We start from the raw sequence: 24,065 nt of genomic DNA, 5'->3' as shown, positions 1-24,065 counted from the left end.
CCCAGCTCATTACATTTGAAGAATTCCCCAGCTGATTGTGGGCTTGGGCAAGGTGGGTGGTTGGCGAGTAGGGTGGTGGGACGAGAGGGCATCTGGGGTTTCCCTGGCTGTGTGGAGGACTCCTCCTTGTGAGGTGGAGCCTTGGGCTGACTCTAATGGTGGGGCGTTGTCTCAGGTTGCCCCTTCTGGCATCTGCACCAACTGCTACTAGCTTTCTTCTTCCCTGCCACCTCCACCCATTTGGCTCCAATCTTCCCTGCCTCAATTACAGTTTTGGGCTTCTCATCAAGGATGTACCTTTCTATTTCCTCAGGAACATCCTCTAAGAATTGTTCCATTTGTATTAAGTGTCTGGAAGATCTGTCTATATCTTCCAGACGCTTAACATTTACTCCTGATATCCAGGCATCCCAATTTTTTACAATGTGGTAGGCATGTCTGGAAAATGACACGTCTGGTTTCCACCTTAGGGCTCTGAACCACCGACAGGCATGCTCAGGTGTTAGTCCCATCCTAATTCTGGCCTTTTGTTTAAAAAGTTCATACTCGTTCATGTGTTCTTTAGGCATTTCAGCTGTCAATTCTGCTAAGGGTTCACTGAGTTGTGGCCTCAGCTCCACCATATACTGGTCTGGAGGGAGGCTGTACCCAAGGCAGGCCCTTTCAAAATTTTCTAAGAAGGCCTCTGTATCATCACCTACCTTGTATGTGGGGAATTTCTTGGAATGGGGACCAGTATCTGGAGAATGACTGTTAGGGCTACCTGGTTGACCCAGCTTAGCTTTTTCCAGCTCTAAGCGCTTTAGCTCCAATTCTGCCTTCAAGTGCTTCGCCTCCGCTTCCAAGAGCTTTGCCTCAGCTTCCACCTCCAAGCGCTTCGCTTCCGCTTCCACCTCCACCTCCCAGCGCTTCACCTTTCTTCCACCTCCAAGCACTTCATCTCTAGGAAGAAATTCCTTTCTTCTGCAGTTAGAACGTTGCCTGGGTTAAGGGCATCCCCCCATCCTGGCACTAGGATCTCGGGTGGGGGAGGGCTGATCCTTCCCTCCTGGGAAGTCTATGGTCTCCCATCCCCTCCCTACATTTCTGTCATGGAGCTGGATGTCTGGGCTTGATCTGGGTCTGTCTTCTCCATAGTGTGCCACTTTGGGAAAACTGGTTGCTTTAGGATTTTGGTGCCCGGCCGCAACGTCATGCAAAGGGCTGCCCTACTCTAGCCTAGCTATTTTGTTGCCACGAAGCTAGAAAAATAAACTGCTTGTTGGACTCTCTGGCTTGGCAGGCTGAACCCTTTTCATGTCTGTTCCCCCTCAGGCAGCAAAGAAAAGAAAAGAAAGAAAAAAAAAAAAAAAAAAAAAAAAAAAAAAACTCCCTGAATTTGCAGACTGCCAAAAGGAAAAATGTGTCCTTTTAAAATCCTGAGGTCTGTGCTTCTGGTTCAAAATGATCCCACCGCTCTGCCACCATGTCAAGGCAGATTCCCACTCTGGTACTTTGAATGCAGAAGGTGGGGGCCCGCAAGGATTCTAAAAATTAACACTGGCCACTCTAGGCTTGTATTAAACTCCCAATGTTACAGCTTTTCTCTGACCTTGGATGGGTAGATGCTGCCACCACCCAAGTACAAAAAACCCTTTGAAATCCCAGGAAGGTGCACTTGGGAATTCCTTCCTGTGGGGTACCTCAAGCCCTTTTACCCTCCCCCTCCCCCCTGGGGAAGAGCTGAGAAAGAAAACAAAGGAAATCAGCTGTTGCCACCAGCTAATTAAACAACATGTGCACAGACCTCTTAGGACACAAAATCCAATCCTGTTATTAAAAAAAGTAAATTTTATTAAAAAACAAAAAAGAAAGAAATACATTTGAAAACTCAGGCTATTGCTAGATTTAAAAAAAAAAAAAAAAAAAAAAAAACACACTTATAAAAATTAAGGATCAAGAATAACCTTCTTGAGGTCCAGCTTAAAGGTTACGAGCAAAACAAAAGCATTTGGGGTTAGCACAGAGGAGTCCACAAGCCATAAAGCAATGAAAAGAAATAAACCTAATCGCATCTTCCTAGACATTTCCTGATCTACTTACATATCTGGGGGTTTCAAGTGAGTAGTTTCTAGGTATGATTTAGATCATTTTTCATACCTGCCCCCAACCTTGTTACAGCATAGTTCCAGCCTGTTTCTGCTTCTTCCTGAGAACAAGAACAGACAGACCCAGGGAAAGATTTTTTTTTTTCCATTTTAGAAAGTTCTAGCCTTCCAATTGGCTCTTTTGGTCAGGTGCCCACTCCCTTCCTTTTACCTATGCAGGGAGCCTTTTTAACCCTTTACAGGTAAAACAAGTAGAGAACAACTACTAAGAAGGATTTTATAGCTAACTAGCTGGCTGGGTGTTCATAAAAGTGAGCCACCCCCTCCCTTTTATTTATCACACCAGCTACGTTTTTCACCCCCACTTCTCCCCTTGGAAGCCCTTTCCACAATTTCATACCTCTGATGGTCAGAAACCTTCATCTAATTTAAAGCCTAAACTTGTTGATGACCTGTTTGTATACATTTGTTCTTGTGTCCACATTGGTAATTAACTTCAACAACTCCTCTCCCTCCCTGGTATTTATCCCTCTGATCTATTTATAGAGAGCAATCATATCTCCCCTCAGCCTTCTTTTGGTTAGGCTAAACAAGCCAAGCTCTTTGAGTCTCCTCTCATAAGGTAGTTTTCCCATTCCTGGGATCTAAAGTGCAGTTGCCCTGAGGTAAATGATTGGTCTTTTGGGACTGGGAGTAACCCGAATGTTGTGATTTTTGGTGGAAGGGACCATCTATCACAAAAGCAAGCTGAACTGGGTGACAAGATAGACCTCAGTACCCAAGGAACCGTCTGTGACTCCATGGTTAGGCTGTTATAACACATGAGGCGTTCACACTTGATTCTTGTGTAATGAAGCGGCCTTTGGCGGGACACAACAGAGTATCAATTCAGGACAAATTGCTTAGAGCAGGGCAGTCACAGCCCAGGCTGGGGTTCCTCCACTACTGAGGCACACCAAACCAGCCAAAGAAGACTTCGGTTTTACCCCACTGGCTAACCAGAAGTCATACAAGCAATTCCCTCAGACACTCCAGTTTCCCAGTATCACCACCAGTGCCACTCGTTATGGGGATGAATGGTTATGAAAACCAATACCCCAGTAAAAGAAAAAAAGTTCTCCCAATCCCAAAGGACCAGCCCCAGACCCAGGTCAATATACCAGTTAGATCTTGCCCACAGATCACTCTGTTGCCAATCCTTTAGAATTTAAAATCTAAAAGTTTATTCATAAAAAGAAAGAAATATAGATGAGAGTTAAAATTGGTTAAATGGAATTAATTACATACAGTAGTGGCAAACTTCTTGTTTCTGGCTTGTAGCAGGCTCAGATCAAGTGTCTGGAGTACATCCACAGCTTGGATGGGTCATTCAGTCCTTTGTTTCAGAACTTCAGTGTAGGAAAGTTCCTTCAGAGGTAAGAAACAGGACCAAAGACAAAATGGAGAAGATGCAGCTGCCTTTTATAGTCTTTTGCCATGCAGCCTGTGCTTCCTTTGTTCCAAACACAAGCTGCCAACGCATGGCTTGAAAGCCTTAGAGTCCCCTCCGTAGGCATGTCCCTGCGTGCCTTGCTGAGTCATAAGGTGTATCTGCCTTCTCTCAATGTGTCTATTGTATAGCTGGTGGTCCTTAATGGGCCATCAAGCAGGCCAGGCAGTGCTGATGCCAAATTGTCTGGGGTGTCACCCAGAAGCATAGCACAAGTTTGAAATATAGACAATATAGAGACAATACTTATAACTTTAAATTTAAAAAAATGATACATGCATAGAGATAGCATAATCAGAACAATCATATCATAACCTTTCTATAAACACCTTACTTGACCTCCTTTGTACAAGATTTGGTGCCACTACAGGACGTTGGTTGCAACAATGATCTATACAGTCACAATTCATGTCAATAACGTCACAACTTGGTTAGTGAAATCTATGTATAAAACGTACATACGGTTTAGGATGTGTGCCGTACTTCTTAACATTCTTTCCGGAGGCTAGTACTCATACCCTGGAGTCACTCCAGACAGCTTAACACTTGCCTTCGCAAAAAAGGACACAGCGCAGATTGTGGGACCTTTGCAGTGGTAAATCTGACTCAGCTGGGGCTTAGCAGTGCAAGATGCTCACAACCCCTGCTGGGGTATCTGGCCAATGTACCCCCCAAAGGGGTTTCTAGTGGTCTATGACACCTATGTTCCTCTGCTATCATTATCCTAGTGACCAGTAGAGAGGACTTGTGAGTGTAGGAAATACATTTTTAGACTATGGAATTCACTTCCACAAGAGATAAGAACAGCCATGGAACCTCACTGCTTTCAGAATTAAAGGCAAAACTAATTTCTTCTCTCAATAAATTATATATATATACACACCCATAAGATCAAGCAACAAAATCCCTGCTTAGAACAAAAATATCAAGGTCTTTTCACATGGACCTGACATGCAAGTTTCCCCATCTTGTTGGTAAAGATAGACTCTCCATTTGACTATGTAAGGGATGGTCGTCCATAAGAGCTGGAACAAAATTCTCCAGTTCTGAGGTTGACTGCTGTAAGTTGTACTTGCCAGCAATCTTCAGCAATACCTCAGGAATGAATCCTCAAATCCATATGCACATTTTGATTCTAAATGTTTGTGGTTTTAAAATAAAAGTTGGAGGATACAGTCTGACCATTTCATGCAATATATTATATGGTATGTATTAACAGGGCAATGGTACATTGTAATCAAAAGGAGCTGTGGGCGTTAGTGGATGCAGGGTTTTGAATGGATAAACCCCTTTCTAGTAAAATAAATTACTTTGTTTTTTACAAGATGAAACACATGTGGGTGACCAGATGTTTTTAAAGGGACTGTCCCATTTCTTGGGACTTTTTCTAATATAGGTGCCTATTACCCCCCACCCCCTGTCCCGTTTTTTTCACAGTTGCTATCTGGTAACCCTAAACATATGAAGTGTTTCCGTAAATCATATTTCAGATAAATGAAACGAAAATGCAAACTTTGTTTTCTCACTTAACTGTTTAGATAACTGTTATGGTTCCTATTTCATTCTTATTTGAAAGCCACATACTTGAACTACAGAACTACTTCTCCAGTAACATAAGTGCCTTTGCTATTGTGGGAACTCCTATTAAATGTGACTTTTCCCTTCTCTAGTACATTCCCAGTTAATTTCTTCGTGAAATGGTTCTGTCCATCTCTATGCTCAGCAAAACTGTAAGTTGTGGACCCCTGTCATGGGGTGAGGAAAAGATGTAGGTTGTTAAATGCTTTCCATTCCCTTTGGAACCCACAAATGCCCCTCATATGTAATTACATAGGCCCAGGACTCTTCTGGGTTCTGCAGATGGAGCTGAGGACAGAAGGCACTCAGGTATCATGTAGTGGGTGCCAAGACAGACAGAGGTGAAACCCAGAGAACGGCCATATCATGTGCTAGGCTTAAGGTGTACAACCCTCCAGGATTGTCCTGGAGTCTCCAGGAATTAAAGATTAATCTTAAAATTAAAGACTATGTCATGTGATGAAACCTCCAGGGATATGTCCAATCAAAATTGACAACCTCAGCTATGCTTCCCTCCAGGACTGGCAGACATGTATGCCAAAACTCATGCTGCTAGATAAATAGCATAAAGGTGCACTGTACATCTGCACCACACTTGGGTTAAGAGAGGTTGTGCAGATATTGGGATGATACCCAATGGGAAGTTGAGTACTTTAGGAGCCATACTGTAAAGGATATGAGGGACCAGAAGAGCCCTCAAAACTTATGCCCTGGCATCCATAGTTCTAGCACATTCCCTTCCCCACAGCTCCCTAAAATCCATTATTTGGAAGGTTGAAGCCAAACTCTTCACCAACGAGAGGATTATTCAGAAGCTCGATAAGTTTCCTGGGTGCTTTGTCCTCATCCCATGAAGAGATTTATTGTCATTGACAGTGAGTGGTCTAACTTACAACTTTACACTGTACATCCTGGTTTTTAATTTTGTCAATCCATTGTTCATTGCCTGTATAAAGTTGCATTTTGTGTCTAGTGTCTAAACTAAAGAATAATATTTTTCAATTACTTCGTTTTAAAAAAATCAAACTGCATGAAAAGAGCTAGTCTCTTTTTGTTCTCTGGTGAGCCTTTGCTTTCCATCCTTTATGTATTGCACTAATACCAGGCTGTTAATTAAAGGCTCAGTAATGGTTTCCTGATGGTTACAAACCTATCTGGGGTTGTCACCCTATTGGAAATATTTGGCCTGGGCTGAAGGAGATCTGTGACGGGACACAAAATGATAATCTTCAGATTAGAATGAGAATGCATTATTAATGCAGCCTTGTCTTCTGCCTTTGTCACCAGAAGCCATTTCTGTAATCTTAGAAACAGGAATGAGGTATTAGCATTTTAATTCTTCTGATTTTCTGTGAAAGATAATAAGTAATAAACTATGTCTCTCTCATCTTGTATGTGGATTGTCTGGGATAGTCCTGATTGCCCCAATATGTAGAGGAAGTTCAAAGGCCTGTGATCCAAAACAGAGCAGTCAGATTCCGAGTCCCCATTCTTTTTAATAAAGGCCCAGCGCAGCAGGGTATAAATTGGTTGTCTTCTCAGCAGTCATACCCATCAGACCTGAGGATGCTGAGTCATTTATATAATTTTCAGCCCACTGTACAAAGCCAATTCTAAACCAAGGACTCTGTAAACCTGCTCCTCTGATATATAATTCAGAGCAGCTCAAGAGCAAGCTTCCTTCCTCTTGTCCTTCACTACTCTTGAATAATTTCCCACTCTAAGGGTACGTCTATACTTACCTCCGGGTTCGGCGGTAAGCAATCGATCTTCTGGGATCGATTTATCGTGTCTTGCCTAGACGCGATAAATCGATTCCGGAAGTGCTCGCCGTCGACACCGGTACTCCTGCTCCGCGAGAGGAGAACGCGGGGTCGACGGGGGAGCCTGCCTGCTGTGTGTGGACCCGCGGTAAGTACCTTGTAGTTCGAACTAAGATACTTCGACTTCAGCTTCGTGTTGTGTATCTTAGTTCGAACTGGGGGGTTAGTGTGGACCAGCCCTAAGTCTGTGGAGTATATTCTATTCCATTGCACACAGAAAAGCTATATTAAAAATACATGTATTAAGGTGGCAGTGTCATTCAAAAGTTAGAAAATGCAGGAGTTAAGGTTGCTTGTGAACTTCAGTTCAGTTCTCTCACCCTTGTGCACATTCATATAATTCAGGCTATAATGACAATCCATGATTGCATACTATTTTTTTCTATAGTATTTCTGCCTCACTCACTACACAGAATGGACAATATCAGAGGGGTAGCTGTGTTACTCTAGATCTGTAAAAAGCAACAGAGAGTCCTGTGGCACCTTAAAGACTAACAGATGTATTGGAGCATAAGCTTTCGTGGACTCTTTGTTGCTTTTTACAGAATGGACAATGTTCACTTAGAGCAAATCTACACTTAAAATGTACTACATTACACTACAGCTGTGCTCCTGGAGTGCTTTCATGAAGATGCTTTAAATCTAAGCAGACCAGAGAGAACTCTCCCATCAGTGTAGTTAATCCACCCCTCTTGAGGCAGTAGCTATGCCAGCGGAAGAATGTCTTCTGCCCACATAGTGCTGTCAACATGGGGTTGGGGGAGGGGTTAGATCAGTATAACTACATCGCTATGGAGTGTGGGTTTTTCACAGCCCTGAGTGACATAGTTATACTGATACAGGTCTGTAGTGTAGACCAGACTTAGTGAGCAGCTATCCAGTGTTTTGTTTTCACGTCATTCTTCAGTGTGTGACTCCATGCCTTATTTCTTGCACACAATTGAAGCCCTGTTTTAAAAAGAGAGAATTATTAATTGTCTTGTGGGCTTTTCTACAGCGTACCTTCCTATAACATCTGAGTGCTTCACAGATATTAATGAATCCCTTTTCACAAAACTCCTGTGAGGTGAGGGGATAATATTCTCTCTATTTTACAGATAAGGAGGTGAGGCACAGAGAGATTAAGGCCAAAAATATCCACAAATTTTGGGTGGCAAATTGGAGATTTCTAGGACCTGATCTACCAGATTATTTAGCATTATACAGCACTTTATAGGTTCAAAGCATAACTCCCATTGACTTTAATTGTTTGGCACTTTTGTAAACCAGAACAGAGTAACAAGATGTATAAGAAAATGGGGAACACACAATTAGTGACAGTCTGTCATAAATTTTTGGTTTAAGTGACTTGACTAGGATCATAGGTGTGGAAGCAGAGAAAGAACTGACAGGAAGGGGATTGCAATGCATGACAGGTTGTTCGCAAGAGTCAGGCTAACTGTAACCCTAATAATGCGAGATTTGTAGAAGCAAGGATTGTGTGAGGTGAGTGGAAGTTTCCTTTGTAGGTTAAAAGAAGCCAAGAAGGGGAGAAGGACAAAGAACAGAACGAGTTAACTAGGACTCTGTGGCAGAGGCAGGAATAGCATTCTCCAGGGCAGCATCCCCTTGCCTTCCCCATCAGACCTTCCTGCAATTCCCTGCCTCTTTCACTGCACACCTTCCTGTTTCTGCAACAAAAGAAGCAGGGGTCCTACAGACAACAGTCTCCCCAGGAAGGTATGTCCTGTCCTGAATGAGGAAGCGAACCTATGGAAAAAGACTACCATAATGCATACTCCTGTGACCTAGGGAGGTAAATAGTATCCACACTGTGGTGGGTTTTCCATCACTAGCAATTTTTAAATGAAGATTGGCTATTTTTCTAAAAGATATGCTATAGTTCAAACAAGAATTATTTTGGGGAAGTTCTATGGCCTTTGTTATACAGGTGGTCAGACTAGACAATCAAAATGGTCCCTTCTGGCTTAGAATCCAGGAATCTACAATGAAGCTGTGTTTCTAACCCAGAGAGTGATGTTACTCGTCACATAGTGATTTCTGGTTGATTGAGAGTAAACGTTAAGTCTTCTCTCCCTCCACTGGTGAGTCTCCAGTCATTGCTCATTTTTTGGGCCTAGAACCGGTGCTCAACCACCTGCAGCAGCTCCGTGAATGCCATCAACAACCTTGATTTTTTTTTCCTGTTCTATTGCAGAGTAAACCTTCCTCCAAGCAATCATCACGTTCCCTGTTGTTGCAGTACTTCCTGCAGGTCTGCAAATACAGGAGAAATGAGTATCCTGTATTTGCAACATTCCTGAGACGAGTATAGAGCTGTGCAGACTATGCTTCTGTAGGAGATGGTGGGCATCAAAAAGTGCCACAGCAGCTTGTGGAATTTAGAAACAAAAGACACAAAAATTATGGGATATGGATGGTATTATGGGAGGGACAAAGTTGCATGCTGGGATCTTGAACCCTGGCTCTAGAGATCCCTAGGAGAGTCATTTCTATTCTGTAAGACACTGCAAAAGTTTCCCAAAAGGCATCCTGCCAGGTGGTGGAACATTGCACACCAGGATATCGATTCATGGTGCACTGCACTTTGCATTGACACAAGAACTCCTGGTGAGTACATGCAGTGCTGATGCAAGCAGCCCCGTATGCACACACACTACTAGTAATATACTAACTTCGGTGACTATATGCTGACAGCTTGCATCAACCAAAATTTGTAGTTTAGACATGGCCTACGAAAGTTAATTGTGGTCAGATGCTTAACACAGTTAATATTTGGCCTGTTCTACACTTAAAATTTAGATAAACATAGCTACATCACTCAGGGATGTGAAAAATTCACATTCCTGAGTGCTGTAGTTATGTCAACCTAACCCCTGCTGTAGATGCAGCTAGGTTGATGGACATTTTTTTCTGTCACCTTAGCTTTCATTGCTCGTGGAGGTGGAGTTCCTACCGCAATGGGAAAAAAACCCTGGTGCTGCTGCAGGATTTGTCTGCAGTACACCACGAGGTTATAGTGGCTGTTGTAGCCCCCACAGTGTAGACAACCCCTTAACAAGGGGGAATCTTTGAGATTGGGTGTGAACATATCCTTTAATTAACATAACTATCAGGGTAAATTAATCACAACTCCCCTTTTAAGTCAAAGGACTTGTGAACTTGTCAAGGAGTTTTTGGACAAAGTGGGTGGATGGGTTTTGCTGAGTATTGTTTTGGATAAGGTGGTGAGGGCAGGAGGGGAGAGAAAATACTCAGAAATTGAGACCTACTCCACACTTAAAATTTAGGCTGACATAGCTACAGAACTCTGGGGTGTGAAAAAGCCACACCTCTGAATGCCGTAGATATGCTGACCTAACCACTGGTATAGATGCAGCTAAATTACTGGAAGAATTTTTCCGTAGACCTATCTCTCACTCAGGGAAGTGGTGTTTCTAAAGAGAGAAGTCTCTGTCTACGCTATAGGATTATGACAGCATAGCTATGGTGCCATAGCTATGCTTCTATAGTCCCCGTAGTGTAGACATGGCTTGAGAGACAGACAGACATCTGGAAGAAGCAGTTGTAAGCAGTGTCTGATTCTGAAAGAAATCTGGGGAGAGTTTTTTTGAGTCAGGGGTACAAACTGAAAAGGATGTTGTCGGTGCTATGAGCAAAAGAAGCTGTTTTCCTCTGTTTGATTCCTTCTACGTTCTGAGACGCAGACATTTGTACATTCTTTGTAAATAAAGAAAACTGCATCAAATAAATACTTGAGTAACACCAAATTTCTACTCCCAACTGGGACAATCTGCAAAGCCCAGAACTTTGATTAGCAGCTTGGATTGAAAAAGAGAAACAATATAGTTAGATGTACTCAAGTCAGTAAAGCCTGATAAAATTTATCCTATGGTACTTATGGAACTAGATGAAGCAATCTTGGAATCATTATTGATTGATCTTCAAGAATTCATAGAGGACAGGTGAGTGCACAGAGGATTAGGAAAAGGACAAACATAGGACCCATCTTTAAAAAAGGAAAACAAAGTGGACCCAGGGAATTATAGACCACTCAGCCGGACCTAGATACCAGGGAAGATATTGGAACAAATCTTTAAACAATCAGTTTGTAAGCACCCAGAGATTAATAGGGTGATAAATAATAGTCAGTATGAATTTGGCAAGAACAAGTCATGCTAAACCAGCCTAATGTCCATCTTTAACAGGGTAACTGGCCTACCTTGATTTTAGTAAGCCTTTTAACACTGCCCCAGATGACAATCTTATAAGTAAACTAAAGATACGTCTCAGAATTCCCTTACATTGTTCCCATAAAAACATTTAATAAAAACTGGTAATTGTCACATTAGCTTTGGAGCACCATGTTACAGTAACACTCTTCAGCTTAAGCCATGGTAAGTACAGACTACCGTGGAGTTTAGATGGTGCGAGGCCCTGCATACTGCCAACATTTTCATAGGCAATGGTGATTTTGGCTGATCTCTCACTTCTCAGGGTGACAAAGACCCAAAAAATGCAGCTTTTATTGACATCCCCAAGCTGCCGAGACCTGCACGCTGCTAGCCTGTGGACTGCAATGGTGCCAGTGGAACTCATCACAGGATGGCATGGGAATATTTCCTATCTCAGGGGAAGAAAGAAGGCCAGCATCCCTAGAAATGTTTGGGAGAGGATTGCAGAGTACCTGAGGCTCCATGGAAGTTTTATTGAGATTGTTCCACAGCATAAAAGGACATCCCTGATCAACTAAAGTACTCCACGTGGGGAGAATTGTGGCCCTTCTTGCTTAACCCAACATGTCATAGAAAGGAAAGCAAATGCCACCTCTACCTCATTCTTTTCTCTCTATTCACACCCAGGACAGTGATGTGTTGTGGCTGTGTAATTTGGACTGCTACATTAATCTTTTTGAATTCATTTCCTAACATGTAGTAGTTGAATGAAGCAGAAATCATATCTGCATTTCAAAGCATGCACTTTAGTTGTATCCCCAATGCTGGTTTTGCAAGTAAAGTGAAGAATCAAAAGTTGCTGCCTTTGTTCTCTAAACATGAGGACAGGATGGGCACCATATTTAAACAGGGAAGAAAGGTGGGGAAGTTGTGGGCACCGAAAAGGGAAACAAACATGCTTATAAGAAATAATGAAGCTATACACTTACCTGAGCTTCTTTCTCCTCCTTCTTCTTCATTGGGCCAATCTGTGCTCACCTGCAGGGATTGGCTCGACTCCAGTAGAGTTTTGAAGAGCTCCCAGCTCGCCACATGGTTTGTGTCCCATCTGCTTCTCCCCACTCAGCCTCACTGTGCAGTGCAGAGGTTAACATGCCCAGATCTCAAGAACTGTACACAGTCAGATTTGGGGTGCTATTTGGGCCCCTGCCAAATATCGCATGCAATTCACTGTAAAAGTGGCAGGTCAACAGGATGGCCTCAGATTTATTGTTGCCCTCCCTTGCCTGCTGATACACCTACCAGAGTCCCTTGGCTTTCACCCAGCATCATTGTTCTGCCCCATTACACAATCTACACATAAAAACAACAAGGAGTCCGGTGGCACCTTAAAGGCTAACAGATTTATTTGGGCATAAGCTTTTGTAGGTAAAAAAGCTCACTTCTTTTTTACCCACAAAAGCTTACGCCCAAATAAATCTGTTAGTCTTTAAGGTGCCACCGGACTTCTTGTTGTTTTTGTGGATACAGACTAACACGGCTACCCCCTGATACTAATCTACACATAGAGATCTATATTCCTTTGTCTGCTCCTTAGCTTTGCTTGCACAGCCTCTTCTCCCCATAATCAGAGGAGAGCCATGACTTCTACCCTGCTGCGGTAGGAGCATGCTTAGTAGCTCTCTGTCTGCACTGAGCTGGCATGATTGGATTCTCATAAAGATGGGCTTGTAGGTGTGCTTGCCAACGTGGGCAACCAGGAAAAGGCATTTCAAAAACAGGGAGTGGACACTATCTTGTGATGGGGTCAGAGTCATTGTGGGACAGCTGCTGGAGGACTGTTAGACTCAATTGAGGTAATACAGTGTCTGCACTACCACCTTGTTAATGGTAATTCGTCAATTTATGGAACTGTATTGTACAGGAAGGCAGTGTTATTGTGTCAATATAATGGTGTGCCTACATCAGTGATAGACAGATCTAGGTGTGAAAGCATGCAAAACTAAACTGAAACAAATGAACTTAGGAAGACATAACTTTATTGTGTAGACCAAAGGCTTGGGTCTCATCAATTCATTTCAAACAGGTTTAAATCAAGTCACTGGAGACCGTTAGTCATTCAAATAGGAGTACAAATAACCTACGGGGGTAAACAGATTATAATTTAGGTTTCCTGATTAATAAATTTACCTTCAACACACTGATTACTGGTTGCAGATTTCACTCCTTCTGGGGTGACGAACCAGAGGAGAAAAGGCTGAGTATCGTAGTTAAGAACTTGGTGTAGATGGATTTGAGAAGACAGGATGGGAAGGGCTGTTGAGGTCATCCTGCAAGGAGTAACTAGGTTGGTGGAAGCCAGGCTGAGACCTTTATGCATGTAGGCTAGCTACTAGTGTCAAGGCTGAGCCCATAGCAGCACAGCGACAGGCATTCAAAGTTACAAGTCAAGTGGTAACAGAACCCCTTACTGGTCTGGGTGATCACTGAAATGTCACAACTTCTCTCCCTTTAACTTGGGATTCAATGACATACACCTGTTATTACTTCTAATGAATACTTTAGAGCCCTATCCACAGCATAACCCCTGTGTCTGTTGGAAGGGGGAAGGGGAGAGGAAAGACCTCTTATATTTCCTAAATAACCAGTGGAGTTTCAGAATAGTAAATATTTGCTCATTACCTGTTGCAGACTGGTCAGATATTATTGTGACAGGTTCGATCACAGAAACCCCCTTGGGAGCTGCCACCCGATGTGCAAAGACTACCCCTGCTTCTGTTTTCCCTGCCAGCTCAGGACTCCAGCACCCCGTCTTGCTGAACCAGACACTCCCGTCTGCTCCAACACAGACCCAGGATCTGAATCACTTGTCCCAGAGCTGCAAGTTTACCTGAAAATAGCTCACAGAAGTGTGCATTGCCCAACTCCCAATGGGGTCTAAACCCAGATAAATCTGTTTTACCCTGCATAAAGCTTATGCAGGGCAGACTCATAAATTGTTTGCCCTCTAGAACACTGATAAAGAGATATGCACAGTTGTTTGCTCCCCCAGGTATTAATACATACTCTGAGTAAATTACTAAATAAAAAGTGATTTTATTAAATACAGAAAATAGGATTTAAGTGGTTCCAAGTGGTAACAGGCAGAACAAAGTAAGTCACCAAGCAAAATAAAATAAAATGTGCAAATCTATGTCTAGTCAAACTAAATACAGATAAGTTCCTCACCAGTTCCAGAATTCTCCCTTTTACAGGCTAATCTCCTTTTAGCCTGGGTCCAGCAATCACTCACACCCCCTGTAGTTACTGTCCTTTGTTCTAGTTTCCTTCAAGTATCCTGGGGGGCTGGAGAGACTCCTTCTTTAGCCAGCTGAAGACAAAATGGAGGAGTCTCCCAGGGGTTTAAATAGACACTCTCTTGTGGGTGGAGATCCCCCTCCTCCCTCCTATGCAAAGTCCAGCTCCAAGATGGAGTTCTGGAGTCACCTGGGCAAGTCACATGTCCCTGCATGACTCAGTCTTTGCAGGCCGACGCCATTGTCCACATGGTATCTTGCATGTCTCCAGGAAGACTTCTTAGGTGGATTGGAGCATTCCAAGATGCATTGTTCTCCAAGTGTTTCCTGATCAGGTACTTAACCTGGCAAATTCCTTCCTAAAAGAAACTGATCAAATGCCTCACAAAGCTTACTTAGAAACAAAGCAAGTATACAGCCCATATTCTTAAACTCAAGTAGAAAATGATATATGTGTACAGATAGACTGAATAGATATAGTAGACCATAACCTTTACGGAGATATATTACATGGCACAGGCAGCACAAAACATATTCCAGTTATGTCATACATACATTTATAAGCACCCCCCCATAAAGCCTTATGGGGTACACTGTCACAATTATGTTTTGCATTTTTATTAATTATGTTTAAATATTATTATTGTATTATTATATTACATTCAATCTAAAATTGGGCTTCTTCACCGTTGTTTAGTAGCTGATTGTGGCCTAGTTTTCACCCAATATAATCACAAGTAAAACCTAACTACCATTGCAGCATTGAAAGAAAAGCAATTTCCTCAATTGTTTGCAACTCTAAGGTAAATGATGAATAAATAAGCCTCCCCCCCCCGCCCGGAATTTGACATTGTCTTTAAAAAGAATTTTTGGATTGATTTTTAAACTGTTTGAATGCCCCCATCACTTTTAAAAGAACAAAAGAGTGAATCATCTTGTAGTAATGTTGCAGAACAGATTAAAAATTTCATTCAGTTCTTGATGCAATACAGATATGACTAAATCACACTGTTAACATTGATTTTCCTCACTACAGAAGCCATTTTCATATAATATATTAATGCTAAAGAAAAAAAAGCACTGATTGATCAGATTTTGAGCTTTAATTCTCCATATGGTTTAGTTTTTTACTGAAACATTGCTTCTAACTTTCGATGAGTTTTAACAGACTATAATGAAATAAACACCCTAATAGTTCTTCTATTTTAAATTGAAGTTCAGAACACTACCATTTAAAAAACTGCCACTGCTTTTAATGAACAGAAGTGACTTTCTTGGAATAAAATTAAGTTAAAGAGCAATACAGTAAAATGAATTTGAAATTTACAAAATAATAATGACATCTTGTTAATCTTCTATTTCAATACCTAGAACGGTACAATAGCACAACAACTTTTATATACAATTCCTGGAACATAAATATCCCTCCTGAGTTATTTGATCAGCTCTCTGTTGTTTTCATTAATGGAGTTTTTCAACAGAATTAAGTATTTTAGGGGGTAGAAGATTTGGTTAAGAGAGCCAATTCTTAATCCTTGTTCAAAGCACAAGGATGAGCTTGTGTTACTTTCTTCTTTTTGAAATCATTTTACACTGACAACATTGCTTCAAATGACTGGCTTTATACTTTTATTTGGAGAAAACATTCTAAAGAATGAGATATAATTGTACATGTGATTTTATTGACAGTGATATGGTTTTAATTTACAACGAAAAACAAAAGTTTCCCTCTTCAGAGGTCTCTCTAGCTCCAGGTCTTGGGGTTTATTGGCAATTTTTTAGCTTATCTTTAGTCTCTCCTACGGGAAACTCTCCTGAATGAAAATACCCTGTCTCCTCTTCACCCAGCTAAGAAACAGGGTGATTTGGTGATAGATATTTTGCAAAAAGTACCCCTTTTTAACTCCGAAGAAACACAGAGAGGGGAGAAGAGACCTTTTTGCTTTCAGCTGGGCGGGCTCTTTAGTGCGCCAATCACAGAGCAGCTCCTCTCTATAAATACCAGCCGTCTGCCCTTCTCTAGATCTAGTTTTTTTTTCCTTTTCTGATTTTTGGAAAACGCTTATCACTATGTCGGAAACGGCGCCTGTTGCAGCTCCTGCTGTCTCCGCTCCTGGGGCAAAAACTTCCGCTAAAAAAACGAAGAAGACGCCAGCTACTTCTAAAGCCCGCAAGCCTCCAGGTCCCAGCGTGACCGAGCTGATCACCAAGGCGGTGTCCGCTTCCAAGGAGCGCAAAGGGGTCTCGCTGGCAGCTGTTAAGAAGGCTCTGGCCGCCGGAGGGTACGATGTAGAGAAAAGCAACAGCCGCATCAAGCTGGGGCTCAAGAGCCTGGTAAGCAAGGGCACCTTGGTGCAGACTAAAGGCACCGGCGCATCGGGCTCCTTCAAACTCAATAAGAAGCCTGGCGAGACCAAGGAAAAGGCACCGAAGAAAAAGCCAGCGGCAAAGCCTAAGAAACCAGCTGCCAAGAAGCCCGCCAGCGCCGCCAAGAAACCCAAAAAAGCTGCGGCCGTGAAAAAGAGCCCGAAGAAAGCCAAGAAACCAGCAGCTGCCGCAGCTAAAAAAACGGCCAAGAGCCCGAAAAAGGTGAAAGCCGCCAAGCCTAAGAAGGCAACTAAGAGCCCGGGTAAGGCCAAAGCGGTGAAGCCTAAGGCGGCTAAGCCCAAGCCGACGAAGCCTAAAGCAACGAAGGCTAAGAAGGCAGCGCCCAAGAAGAAGTAAACGGGCTAGAAAAAATGTCATGCAGAGAAATCCAACGGCTCTTTTAAGAGCCACCCACCCTTTCCCAGAGGAGCTGAAACACCAGGTTCTCTTAAATAACCTCGTGCTGCTTTTCATGAAGCGCCCAACTTTCAGAAACGAAAGTAATAGAAAATAGGGAGACAAAATTAGAATTCAGTTTTGTACATTTTCCTTCGCCCGCGACAAGAAATAACAATATCAGTTCTTTAAAATGCGGGACGTCAATTCATCTATATTCGAGCTGGGTGTATTAAAATCGATCCAGAGCATCAGCCCAAATTCACGATCACTAGCAGCCAAATTCTTCCCTTATCCACCCAGCAGAAAACAACAACCCACAACGAAGGGGAACGAGCTTTAGCAATCATGCTTATTGTGTAAAAGGAGGGGGAAGGTGGCCATTCCTTGCACATGAGCTTCGGTCCAGACAGGATTTATTGTCTAGTAGGAGGGGCGAGTGAGGACTGCGTGTGAGGGCAAACTGCGTGACCTAGACACACACACTTTACTGCCTAGCTGGCAGTGGTGGGATCAGGATTAATCCCGTTGGTGAGTTTGAAAAGCCCGCGCTTTGCAAGGATTGGCCTGTGGCAACTCGTTCCCGCTTCTCTTATTGGAGGTAGGGAGAGTCACTGTTAAATCCATAGGTCCCCATGTAAGATGGTGAGTTCTGTGTGGAGTACTGTCAATTTACCAAGTACAAAATACCTCACACGGGGATTTTTGTTTATCTTCAAATCAGATATGTCGGGCACTTGGAAACTTTTATTCTCTGAAAGTGGAGCACTAATAACGGGGAATGGGGGGGAGGAAGCATTTTTCATTGTTCTCCCTTTTTCATTGATTAATACCTATTCTGTTCATAATCTCCTCCATCACCACCTCTGCTTTCTATCTTTGTTTCTCTCCCGGGCTGTGCTTTCAGTCTTTTACCCAATTCTCTAGAAATCACATCCTTACTGATGCTTCTCAGAATGACCTTCACTCGAATACATTAGGAATTCCCTAAGGGTTGGGAAGGACATTTAGATCTAGTGTAAACCTCTGCCAGTTGTTCCAACTGATAACCGTTGAGATTTCTATCCCGTATATGGACCTGCCATTAGAGAAGAAGGAAACACATTTGTTCCAGAGGGTTTTACAGATATTTCCTTACAACACAAGAATGTTGAGATTCCGGAATCCTAGGTTTTATTCCAGACTCTAGAGGGGAGTGTTTTCTATAGTTACAGACCCTTCTGCCCTTTTCCATCTTTAGTGTGACCCTTCCTTTCTATACAGACCCTTCTAACTTGTCTATGTCCTAGCCCTCCCCCTTCACCATCTCCTGTCTCCTGCTCTCTCACCAAGCTCTTCACCCCTCTGAATTCCAGTTGAATATATGCTTCTTCATCCTGCCTATATGCCAAAAGTGGGGGCATGCAAACTATAGAAAAGGCAGTCTCCCTGCTTTAATTTCCAGTGCCTGAACCACAGTGATCCTTGATAGATGCCAGGAGTTTTTGCAGGGGAAGTTCTGCTTAACTGTCTGAGGAGGGACAATAGTAAGGGAAGCCAATCTTCAGACAATTTAGGTGCCAAACGAAAAATGCTCTGCTGAACATGTATGGATTGAGAGTTTTCAGAGGCTAATAACTTGTCCACACTGGGATAGATTTTCATGGGGATAACAAAAAGGATATCCCTGACACTTTTGTGGCCAGTCTGCTTAATGTCAAGTATGTGCCTTAAAGCATAGAGGAGCTTGAGCTTCTAAAGACAACCATTGTGAGAACATTTTAATGTGGGCAATAAAATGTATTTCCCCACAATTTTAATCAATGGCTGAACTTTTTCTTTGTGGCAATTATATTGACTTCAGTGAGATTGAACTGGTGTAAACTATGAATGTTGTGATGTGTGGCAGATGCACTCTGCCAGCATTAAACAAGGTTTGGGGGTTGTCAAGCCTGTTATACATCCTTTTAACTTTTTTTTTTTAAATTAAAGATATAGAAAAGGAAAAAGCAGTTCAAACATTAAAATGTAAAGTATTAAACAAGGCTTTAATTTTAATAATATCCTTTGTTCTTTTTCCCTTTAGTTGGAGAGAGTTTTAGAAGGAAAACCCTTGTGGTGATATCAAAGATGGTAATAAATGTCCTTTTGGGGAGAAGAGGTTTGTTGACATGGGCTGGAGCTATTGTTGTTAAAGTCCAATCCCATTTCATCGAAGGTGGTGTATGCAATTCATCTGGAGCTGGTAGATGTGGCAATTATCAGAAGGGTAGCCATGTTAGTCTGGATCTGTAAAAAGCAACAGAGTCCTGTGGCACCTTATAGCCTAACAGACGTATTGGAGCATAAGCTTTTGTGGGTGAATACCCACTTCATCCGACGCATGTGGTGGAAATTTCCAGAGGCAGGTATAATACCACCACATGCATCTGATCATCTAATTTTGACAGATTCGTTTGTAATACTGAGACACACTATCTATTTTATCTTCCTTCTTTAAATCAAATCTCGGGGAATGTAACTAGAGCAGGGTGGGCGGGAAGGGGAGGGGCAGAGAGCAAACTCAATAACCCGCCTCGTTTCTTCTAAAGCACGCCTCGTGCAGGCAGCTGCAACCGGAGGAAGTGGGATGCGGTGGAAAACAGGGCCAAGGCTCCACCCCTTTCTTTGACAGTTCTCAAACAGGTCGGCGCCCAGACGATATACAGAGAGCACAACGCACTAACACAGCCTGTTTATTCTGGTTTTGTAAGCAGGGTGTTTCGAAGGTTGTAGCATCATGTCTGGTCGTGGTAAAGGTGGTAAGGGGCTGGGAAAAGGGGGCGCTAAGCGCCATCGGAAGGTGCTTCGTGATAACATTCAAGGTATTACGAAGCCAGCTATTCGTCGTTTGGCGCGCCGTGGTGGTGTAAAGCGTATTTCTGGATTGATTTATGAAGAAACCCGAGGAGTACTGAAAGTGTTTCTAGAGAACGTTATCCGTGATGCTGTCACTTACACTGAACATGCCAAGCGAAAGACTGTGACTGCCATGGACGTGGTGTATGCTCTAAAACGCCAAGGTCGCACTCTGTACGGTTTCGGGGGCTAAGTTTTCATCCCGTTTTAAAGTTGAAACATCTTCAAAAACAAAGGCTCTTTTAAGAGCCACCCACACTTTCACAATGAGAGCTTAAGTGCTAGGAGTCTGTTTCTGAAACGGCGGTGCCTGTGTGTATGTTAAATTAAGCGTACTTTAAATTTGGGGGTATTTTATTTTCTCATTTGACCTAAATCGTACATCACATGGAATGAGAAGTATTAATGCTCTTTCACTGGTGGCCGGGGGGGTGGGTGTCTAAACCCTGTGGTTAAAAGGCTACGGACGACTTTTTTTCTTTTTCTTTGCCAAAATCTGTTTCGTCAGCTTTGTGGGTAACGAGAGGAAGAACAGCTTGGGTTTCCCGGGAAGACCTTTATTGCTGCCTTATCCACGTCCTGATAGTCCTGCAAACGTCACGACAAACAATTGATGGGTAAAATGCAATAAAGTCCACTCTGGCTAAAAACATTAGCGTCCGTTTCTTCCCCCCCACTCCCCCCGCTCATTTGGGGAAGGCAAAAGAGATTTATTTCCCGCTTTGCTCCACGAGGTCCCTTATTTCATACACGCCTTTTCATTTTTGTAGAGACGACATGGGGGGTATGAGAAGATATCTTTAAGAATTACAGCTGATACGTGGTCTCCTCTGAAGCTTAAGGCAGGACCGAAGGAGAGTAAAGGCCTCCCTCCTTCATAAGGAGGCAGTACTTCAGTCCGAGAGGAAGAATCGTAGGACACGGTCACCTTCTAAAAGCCTATACATTAGCAGACGAAGAGACTTTCTATGCAGTCGACACATCCTGTTGTTTCAGTGTTATCTGGCGGGGATTCGTGCTCGTTCAGGTTGTTCATATGTAAGATACAGTACAGGGAAGAAGCGGGAATAATGTTCGGTATCAGAGATTTAGCCCGTTTGGAAGTGAAATAATGAGACGACGAGCCACCGATTTAAATGAGAGAGAGAGAGATGAGATAGAAAGTGGGGGCGGCGGAGTTTCAGAGAGAGGAACCGCAAGAAACGGACTATGGGGACATCTAGAGAGCGCGAGTTTAGTGACTTGACCGTTGAAAGCCGGTTTGGGCGAATCTTGTCGGAGCGACACTGGAGGTAGGGAAGGGCGGGTCGGATGACTGGCTGCACAAGCGCGGGCTTTTCAAATGTTCAAATTGTCCAATGATAGCTGGCTCCATGTCAACAACCAATCAGAAAGGAGGATCGGTCTATATATATCGCCGGAGCCGAGGGGCTCTGCCTTACTTTGTTCTTTTGTGCTGTTTATCTCGGAGTTGCGAGTGAGGGTTGGTGAGAATGGCCAGGACCAAGCAGACCGCCCGTAAATCCACCGGTGGCAAAGCCCCCCGTAAGCAGTTGGCCACTAAAGCTGCCCGGAAGAGCGCGCCTGCGACTGGGGGAGTGAAGAAGCCTCATCGTTACCGACCCGGCACTGTTGCCCTGCGAGAGATCCGCCGCTATCAGAAATCTACTGAGCTGCTCATCCGCAAGCTGCCCTTCCAGCGCCTGGTCCGTGAAATCGCCCAGGATTTCAAGACCGATTTGCGCTTCCAGAGCTCGGCGGTTATGGCCCTGCAGGAGGCCAGCGAAGCATATCTGGTTGGTCTTTTTGAGGATACCAACCTGTGTGCTATTCACGCCAAGAGAGTCACCATCATGCCCAAGGACATCCAGTTAGCCCGCCGTATCCGAGGAGAGAGAGCTTAAAAGCTTGATTACGCCCTCCAGCTTTTGGCAACTAGAAAACTATTACGAAAGATCCAAAGGCTCTTTTAAGAGCCACCACATTCACATTCAAAAGGAGCTGAAAAACGCGGAGGAAAGATTGCAACCCCATTCCTCTCCCTAACTGGTATCTTCTTGAAATACATCCTCATACACTTAATTAACTCTTCTTCCTTTCTAACACTTGTCCTATCTTCTCGTGAGTTCGGTTTCTCCTATTTGTGTCTCACATTGTGTCCTCAGTTGCGTGAGCTCGTCTAAGTGGGGTGCTTAGAATACTCATCAGACATTCCATATCCTGCCCTAGGCCCGAAAGATGTGCCTCTGCCTGTCTGACGCTGGTTTGTGTACATTGCTCTGTGGTGAGGCAGCAGTGCGCATGCCTAGAAGTAAAAATGTAGGTGCCTACGGGATTTTTTTCATAACAAATTTAGGTGGCGTGAGTTTAGGAACCTGAATATCTGTAGAGAAACGCAGCGGTGGTTTTGTGTGTATCCCAGTGGTGCCGCGAATGGGGGTTTAGTTTATGCACCTCGATTGCTTTTCTTAATCTGGACCTATCTGAACTAGCAGCTGTATTGACTAAAGTGTGTGTGTGTGAGACCGACTGAAAGACCACAAACCTCGTTGGTAGGTCAGTGGCAGTGAAATGTTTAAACAAGCCTCGTTGAAACACCAACCACCCGAAACCATACAAAAAACTCAATCTATATTTGATTATTCGTTTGAAATGTAGTGATTGTCTGTCATTACGGGAAATAAAATTAGAATCATGTAAGATTTCAAAATGCATTGACAGTACTGTTAAAGGCGCACACATGACGAATGTGTTGCAGCTCCTTTTGAATGTGAATGTGGTGGCTCTTAAAAGAGCCTTTGGATCTTTCGTAATAGTTTTCTAGTTGCCAAAAGCTGGAGGGCGTAATCAAGCTTTTAAGCTCTCTCGCCTCGGATACGGCGGGCTAACTGGATGTCCTTGGGCATGATGGTGACTCTCTTGGCGTGAATAGCACACAGGTTGGTATCCTCAAAAAGACCAACCAGATATGCTTCGCTGGCCTCCTGCAGGGCCATAACCGCCGAGCTCTGGAAGCGCAAATCGGTCTTGAAATCCTGGGCGATTTCACGGACCAGGCGCTGGAAGGGCAGCTTGCGGATGAGCAGCTCAGTAGATTTCTGATAGCGGCGGATCTCTCGCAGGGCTACAGTGCCGGGTCGGTAACGATGAGGCTTCTTCACTCCCCCAGTCGCAGGCGCGCTCTTCCGGGCAGCTTTAGTGGCCAACTGCTTACGGGGGGCTTTGCCACCGGTGGATTTACGGGCGGTCTGCTTGGTCCTGGCCATTCTCACCAACCCTCACTCGCAACTCCGAGATAAACAGCACAAAAGAACAAAGTAAGGCAGAGCCCCTCGGCTCCGGCGATATATATAGACCGATCCTCCTTTCTGATTGGTTGTTGACATGGAGCCAGCTATCATTGGACAATTTGAACATTTGAAAAGCCCGCGCTTGTGCAGCCAGTCATCCGACCCGCCCTTCCCTACCTCCAGTGTCGCTCCGACAAGATTCGCCCAAACCGGCTTTCAACGGTCAAGTCACTAAACTCGCGCTCTCTAGATGTCCCCATAGTCCGTTTCTTGCGGTTCCTCTCTCTGAAACTCCGCCGCCCCCACTTTCTATCTCATCTCTCTCTCTCTCATTTAAATCGGTGGCTCGTCGTCTCATTATTTCACTTCCAAACGGGCTAAATCTCTGATACCGAACATTATTCCCGCTTCTTCCCTGTACTGTATCTTACATATGAACAACCTGAACGAGCACGAATCCCCGCCAGATAACACTGAAACAACAGGATGTGTCGACTGCATAGAAAGTCTCTTCGTCTGCTAATGTATAGGCTTTTAGAAGGTGACCGTGTCCTACGATTCTTCCTCTCGGACTGAAGTACTGCCTCCTTATGAAGGAGGGAGGCCTTTACTCTCCTTCGGTCCTGCCTTAAGCTTCAGAGGAGACCACGTATCAGCTGTAATTCTTAAAGATATCTTCTCATACCC

The 24,065-nt window shown here is 43.6% G+C and overlaps 4 protein-coding genes across 4 annotated transcripts; 3 read left to right on the top strand and 1 right to left on the bottom strand.

The window, feature by feature from the left end:
- The first annotated feature begins 16,502 nt into the window (after positions 1–16,502).
- On the top strand, positions 16,503–19,684 carry LOC128837802 (histone H1-like). The gene has a single exon (XM_054029356.1). The coding sequence runs from the start codon at positions 16,519–16,521 to the stop codon at positions 17,170–17,172; it is 654 nt and encodes a 217-aa protein (XP_053885331.1). The 5' UTR covers positions 16,503–16,518; the 3' UTR covers positions 17,173–19,684.
- A 121-nt stretch (positions 19,685–19,805) lies between these two features.
- LOC128837940 (histone H4) lies at positions 19,806–20,531 on the top strand. The gene has a single exon (XM_054029646.1). It carries the CDS (start codon positions 19,970–19,972, stop codon positions 20,279–20,281), a length of 312 nt encoding a protein of 103 aa, XP_053885621.1. The 5' UTR covers positions 19,806–19,969; the 3' UTR covers positions 20,282–20,531.
- Positions 20,532–21,558: 1,027 nt separating this feature from the next.
- LOC128837830 (histone H3) lies at positions 21,559–21,992 on the top strand. The gene has a single exon (XM_054029421.1). The coding sequence runs from the start codon at positions 21,582–21,584 to the stop codon at positions 21,990–21,992; it is 411 nt and encodes a 136-aa protein (XP_053885396.1). The 5' UTR covers positions 21,559–21,581.
- A 904-nt stretch (positions 21,993–22,896) lies between these two features.
- Positions 22,897–23,377, bottom strand: LOC128837840 (histone H3). The gene has a single exon (XM_054029445.1). It carries the CDS (start codon positions 23,352–23,354, stop codon positions 22,944–22,946), a length of 411 nt encoding a protein of 136 aa, XP_053885420.1. The 5' UTR covers positions 23,355–23,377; the 3' UTR covers positions 22,897–22,943.
- Positions 23,378–24,065: the final 688 nt, after the last annotated feature.

Source organism: Malaclemys terrapin, chromosome 1 (assembly GCF_027887155.1).
Source record: "Malaclemys terrapin pileata isolate rMalTer1 chromosome 1, rMalTer1.hap1, whole genome shotgun sequence".
Classification (NCBI taxonomy): Eukaryota; Metazoa; Chordata; order Testudines; family Emydidae; genus Malaclemys; species Malaclemys terrapin.
The sequence above is the reverse complement of the archived record's forward strand: the minus strand, read 5'-3'. Positions and strand labels throughout refer to the sequence as shown.